The sequence below is a fragment of the Morone saxatilis genome, unplaced genomic scaffold (assembly GCF_004916995.1).
Source record: "Morone saxatilis isolate NCDOM2014 unplaced genomic scaffold, NCSU_SB_2.0 Contig17, whole genome shotgun sequence".
In the NCBI taxonomy this organism is placed as follows: domain Eukaryota; kingdom Metazoa; phylum Chordata; class Actinopteri; family Moronidae; genus Morone; species Morone saxatilis.
In genome coordinates this window covers 1,464,058-1,470,157 of record NW_023339729.1, presented here as the reverse complement: position 1 = coordinate 1,470,157, position 6,100 = coordinate 1,464,058, and the positions used below count along the sequence as shown (strand labels likewise).

Sequence of the window (6,100 nt, the reverse complement as noted above, 5' to 3'; positions counted from 1 at the left end):
AGTGAGGGCTACCTAAAAGGAGAACACTGTGGGGAGGGCTACTCTGTGTACTTGATGCTTCTGATAGAACATGGTGTGTATTTTCAACATCTCAATTGCCCCCTGGTGTCTGGTTTGGTTTTAATGAGTTACGTGAAACTATAAAAAGGGGTTTTCACGTCATGATTGAAAGCTGAGCCCTGGTTGCGACTGAGTCTGCTGGGCATATAGGCGGGACTCTGATACTAAGGCACCAACCCCAATCACTACTGCGCAGACTCTGGCTGCGAATGACATCACCAGCATGAGATGGCAGCAGCCGTATCTGAGATATTTAAGCTTCATTTTTATACAGTGGGAGGGAGTGGAGATATGTTAACAGGTTCACTAAACAATGAATATCAGCCTGCTGCAGTGTTTCAGTCTGTGTGTGTGAGCCATTTGACAACTTAGTAAGAAAATGGCCACTAAGTTGGAATGACAAAAATACCATTTTGATTAGGGACTATTTTCCTTTAGAGGGTTCCTACGGGAGTCAGATGTTAAAAAAAAAAAAAACGTCTGTAGCTGTTGGGAAAATAGATTTGAAATAATATCTTAAAACATCAGTGCTCGTGGAGTATGTGGTTGGACACATCTCTTCCCTCCATCAGCTATATTCAGAAAAGTTTTTATTTTACAACCAGTGATTATACAGCCTAACCAATACTGGACTGACACGGCTGGAGGAGTGTCTACATCACTGAGGAGGAGGATGAGGAGGTGGGGGAGGAGGAGGGAGGTCAGAGAAGGGGACAGAGTTAGGCGGCCAGAGATGGGAGGAGAAAGACGGGTTGAAAAAAGCAGGAGGAGGGGGGTAGAGAGGGAAGTTGGGTGGGGGAAACGGATGAGGAGGTGGAGGAGGGTAAGGGCAGGGAGGGGGGAGGTACATGGGAAGGACGTTGGTGTGTCTGGGCGGTGGGTGTATGTGTCTGGGTGGAGCGTGTGTGTGTTTGAACGGTAGATGTTGATTCCTCGGGTTCTGGTGCCTGAACGGAGGCCCTGCGTGTCTTGGTGGGAAAACCCTGACATCTCGCTGCTGCTGCAAGGTATTCTGGGTAATGTGGGCAGGATTTTCTGGAGGAAAAAAACAAAAAACAGATGGGTGGGTGGATGTCATATTCTATTCTACTTTCACCTTTAGACTTGTAACACATTCCAACCATTAGCTTCATTCAGACACACATGTGGAGCTCCTGTTTGTGTGTGTGTGTGTACCTGCATTGTTACTGTCCCTCTTCTTTTTGGAGTTTTTCACTTTCCTCTTAGCTTCCTGCTCTTTCTCGTCATCACTATAATCTAAAGCCTGGAGAGAGGAGACAGAGGTGAGTTCAAAATATTTGCAGTGACAACCATCACTTTCTTCAGATGCACTTGATCTGATTCCACTTCTGTGGGTGTGCTTACCTCCGCTGGTGGTTCTTGGTCGTTCTTCCAGGAAGCGTCAGATCCCTTTAAACTGAAGGGTGAAGCATTTCATTACATTAGTTAGTAGGTTGAAAACATACCAAAAGTGACTACAACACAGCAAGCTAAAGAACTAATGAGTGTATTTGCCTTTAAAGCTGCAGTGTAGGACTTTGTCTCCCTAGCAATGAGAGGAAAAGCTGAAACACGTCGCTGCTGAAACAGTGCTGGCACCCTTGGATGCTCTGCCCCATGTCACTTTGCGCCACTGTCCTATTTCCAGCATCAGCGTATCTGAAAAATAGACCCCCTACTTGTACGCTCAGGCTCCAGTAGAATCCAAATCTGGGTGAACTATTAAAGACAGACTTTTCTGGACAGACTGGGCTTCTTCTACTGGTGAGCAGGTGTGCCCTTTTTGGTTTAAAATCCAGCACTACTGGTGCTCTAGTGTGGGAAAGTCACCACTAGTGATGGGAATTGCAGCTCTTTTTACTGAGCTGGATCATTTGGCTGATTCAGCCAAATTTAGCAATGTGACCTATGATTGGTATCGGTGCCCATATATCTCCATTTACATACACCATTATTCCATGTAGCCTATACGCTAAACCTCATCATTTACCCAATACAATCATTTTACATTATGTCTGGTATAAAAACCTTAAACAATGTAAAAACATCACGCGTATTGAACGTTGAACTATGTTTTGTATGTTGGCGACAGGTGCAACATACAAAAGTCTCACCCTGCTTTGTTCCTAATTTTGCTACAAGGGATGTCCGGATCAGTTCTCAACTATCGCTATTTTTTTAACTGATCGGATCAGCTTTCATGCACGGAGCAGAGACTGAGAGCTGACACAACCACACACAGAGGGTTTGCAATTTTATACTTAAAAAAAAAAACTATTAAAAAAAGTTTAAGGAACAGCTTTGATACACACATTTGTTTTCTTAATGCAACGCAGAGCTCTCTAATTGTCAAGCATGTGCATTAGATTGATTTTAATTACTTTAATGTACTTGAAGAGTGTACTGGATTGTCTAAAAAAAGGACTCAATTTTAAATGACTTAATGCTGGTTCTGATAGAAAGGTGTCAGAACACACAGTGCAGAGCAGTCCGTTAGTATGGGACCACCAGGGAGCCCAGGTGATCACAATGTTATGGCTGATCGAGTATAATTATTGCCAAAGTGAAACGGTTCTGGATTGATTTTGACTATTATAGGATCAGCTTTATTCTGTCACAAATTTCTTAAAAAGTAAAGAAAAAAGAAACTGTGTCTCAGACAGGAGGGCTTGAATGTAACAGACGTTCATTTATATGGAAAAGTCCCGCACTCCAGCTTTAATGTGCAAGTGTGTGTGTGTGTGTGTGTGTGTGTGTACTTACAGTTTGAGCTGTTGAGTGAGGATGTATTCTGTGTACTCTTTAATGGTTGGTGCATAATAAACAGTCAGTCCCTCTGTCAGCCCCTTGCTGCTGATCTGCTCTGCAGAGTTAAATCGCAAAATATACAGCGGGTTGGACACCGGGCCAAACACTTCAAACACCTGGAACACAAAAACAACATTACGGAAACCAACAAGACACACACAGACAGGAACACCTCTTTACACAGAGCAGACACACGGCCTCTGCTGGTCCACCCACCTTGCCCACAGCCAACCCATCAGATCGAAAGATGATGCTGTCATCATTCAGAGGGGGCGTGTCTTTCAGAGACTGGATGACGACTGCAGACAGAAAGAGCGTTAAAAGCCTGAACTTATATTGTTCTCCACTTCTGTCCAAATCAGACAGTAAACACTGAACGTGTGTGTGTGTGTGTGTGTGTGTGTTTACCAAGCTGCTGTATAATACTGGAGACCGTTCCTACAGGTTGCAGTTCTGCATCTTCTGGTAAGGACACACTCACCTCCTCCACTGCGGGCAGCTCCTGCACACAAACATTATGTTAGATTCTAACAATGGGAAGGTTGATTTCCTTTGGAGGTTTATTTTGGACGGTATTTTGTATTGTGTACATCTGCTTGTGTTTAGACAGCATTTAACATTTGACAACTTTCTTTTTTCGTTGCTTCGGAAAAGGTCTACTGTGTGCCTCAGAGAGCAGCACTAAAAAGGCTTGTTTCAGAATTGATACTGAAAGTCAGGCATTGTATAGGCAATGGCACTGACAAAATGTGAACAGCCCGGATATTCCATCTGCCATCTTTTCCTACTTTTTCCCGCCATGGCAACTGAATAACAGAAGAGAAAAAAAAAAAACAGTCAAAGATTTCTTAACCAGGCTCCAAAATGAACAACTGCCAAGCGCCAAAGAGTCTGTACCAAGTGTGTGCAGCTTCTGTTCTCTACTACAGTGGTCCAGCCTGGGGGTCGGGACCCCCACTAAGGGTCACCAAAGCTTCAAAGGGGGTTGTTAGGCCTTCTTGATTTTAAGGGACGTAAGGAAATTTTCAAAAATACACGCAGTAGGCCTATATTTCAGCATTTAGCTCACTTCTAGGAAGAAAATTGTACTTCCTAAAACAGGAAATCAGGAAACCCACGTGTGAGCAATATTGACAGGAAATAATCAGCTCAAAATAAATCCAAACTGCTCAGTTGTTGTGTTCACTATACAAATCAAGTAGAGTTGATTTTATTTTACAGAAAAATCATCTTCTCACCTAGTACACTATTAAAAGAAGAGGTAGAAAGTAGTGTTTATTGTACGTACAATGAACACTTATCAACCATGACAATAGATGTAAATGTGATCATAATAACAGGCTGTATGCATGTAGATGTGCCCTTGTACAGGTACACAATTTCCAGGTGTTTGCATGACTGGAAAACTAGTTTCTACATTTCCAGATTTTCCAGGACGTGTGGGAACCCTGGGATGGAATTAGCAATAGGGGCTAAGCAGAAAACATTTGAGCTGTCTCTCCTCAAACATCACCGTCTGGAAGCACTCTGTATGGTGCAGTAACAGGCAGCGCGAGCACTCTTCATCCAAACCTCCAAACATCCAGTCACTGACTGACCTCGAGCAGGACTTCATCTCTGGTCTTGATGGGGGCCGGCTGGCTGAAACCTTCATCGTCGTCATCTTCCCCGATCACGGGGGCAGAGGGAGAGGAGGATGAGGAGGAAGATGTTGATGAAGAGGACGAGGAAGAGCTGTCGCTGAGGACAGGAGAGGAAGAGCGTCAAAGTCGGTAACTGGTTTCCATTCTGCTTCCTGCCCAGCACTTTACCACCATCAGAAACAAGCCTTTATGAAATGGTTGTGTGAATACCTGTCTGAATCCTCTGAATCTTCATCATCATCACACTCCTCTGTCTCACACACGCCGTCTCGAGACTGCGTAGCTGCTGCTGCTGAGTTTGTGTGTACGTCTCCTGCGTCCTCTGGATCGGTCTGTGTATTTGTATTTGATGATCTGTATGCATCGTCAGGGGCAACGATGAGAGGTTCTAGTTGCGTCGTCGTGGCAACCTCCATCTCTTCTTCATCCTCCTTGCGCACTGGCGGCGTCTGTCCGTTCTCCTCTGGTAGTTTCTCATCCATCTGAAATGCAACAAAATCCCTGAGACAGGTCTTCAGATCCAGTGTGGAATTATTTAACTTTTCCTCATTGTTGCTTTAACTCCCACTGTGTCCTGACAGTAGAACATGAGACATATTCTGGCTCCTGCTAGTGCTCCTGGTGGCATTTGGAGGATCCACCACACCTGAACGTAAACAACCAATCAGAGCAGAGAGAAAGATAAACATGCTTTGGATTGGAAGCCTGCAGATATATCATTCTGTGCTCTGATTGGTTGTTGGTTTCTTGTAAATGTCATTAGCAGCACTAGGAGGAGCCAGAGGACCTGATTGTTTCACAGGTCATCTGTCAGGATATAGTGAAAGTTTCAGTGAACGACAAAAATATATAGATGTTTATAAAAGTCAGGTACTACAGCTTTAATTCTCCACTGAACCGTGTGTCTTATCATAGAAAATGGCACCCCGAGTTTCACTACCTGTAACACGAATACAGTTTAAACTAACCAATGTAACTTATGTCACCTTTCACAACTCAATTTCGTTTAAAACCAAAATGTCTATTTATAAGGTCGACATGCACGTTAAATAAAAGTACGGACGAACGTAAAAAAATAACAAAAACTTAACTTAAAAGCTAACGCTACATCAACGCTAGCGTCAGTCGGCTAGCTAACTAGCTAACGAGCTAACAACGTTGGATTTAAGTTAGGATCCGGGTTCAACTGTCGCGAGCCAGCATGACCCCACACACACTCCTCTTCAACGACTCCAATGAACAACATGTGGACAGTGACAGTGTTCTTTTTCACATCATTACCTGTTTGTTCGTGAAGCTGCTGGACCCGTGCTGCACAACCATGAAACTAGTAACGACAAAGCTACAGCAAAGCGAACCAAACTACTTCCGTTATCAACCTTTAAAACAAAAGCACCATTGACGGTTGCGTTTTAAAAATCACTGCTAAACAGTACGCGCTGCAATGAAAACATCCAATGAGACTTTAAGCCGAGGGAAATTTGTGTAAAAATACAGGTGATTTTATTAGATATTTTTCACAGGATATACTAGCCTCTTTATAAACGCATTCGGTAGGTGTAGGCCGTTAAGTCAACAAGAAAAACACC

At 43.6% G+C, this 6,100-nt stretch overlaps 1 protein-coding gene across 1 annotated transcript; it reads right to left on the bottom strand.

Moving 5' to 3' along the window:
* Positions 1 to 480: 480 nt before the first annotated feature.
* Positions 481 to 5,867, bottom strand: LOC118327462 (H/ACA ribonucleoprotein complex non-core subunit NAF1-like). The gene is made up of 9 exons (XM_035660826.1): positions 5,793 to 5,867; positions 4,722 to 4,993; positions 4,467 to 4,608; positions 3,277 to 3,370; positions 3,085 to 3,167; positions 2,824 to 2,984; positions 1,426 to 1,477; positions 1,237 to 1,324; positions 481 to 1,095 (listed from the first exon to the last, which is right to left on the bottom strand). The coding sequence occupies exons 1-9, from the start codon at positions 5,832 to 5,834 to the stop codon at positions 719 to 721; spliced, it is 1,311 nt and encodes a 436-aa protein (XP_035516719.1). The 5' UTR covers positions 5,835 to 5,867; the 3' UTR covers positions 481 to 718.
* Positions 5,868 to 6,100: the final 233 nt, after the last annotated feature.

Bases quoted from the DNA above. Each gene is read 5' to 3' on its own strand.
- LOC118327462 (XM_035660826.1), bottom strand. From the start codon at position 5,834: ATGGTTGTGCAGCACGGGTCCAGCAGCTTCACGAACAAACAG. The intron at 4,994-5,792 runs GTAATGATGTGA...GTTGCATTTCAG, and splicing joins GCAGCTTCACGAACAAACAG to ATGGATGAGAAACTACCAGA. The intron at 1,325-1,425 runs GTAAGCACACCC...TCCTCTCTCCAG, and splicing joins ACCAAGAACCACCAGCGGAG to GCTTTAGATTATAGTGATGA.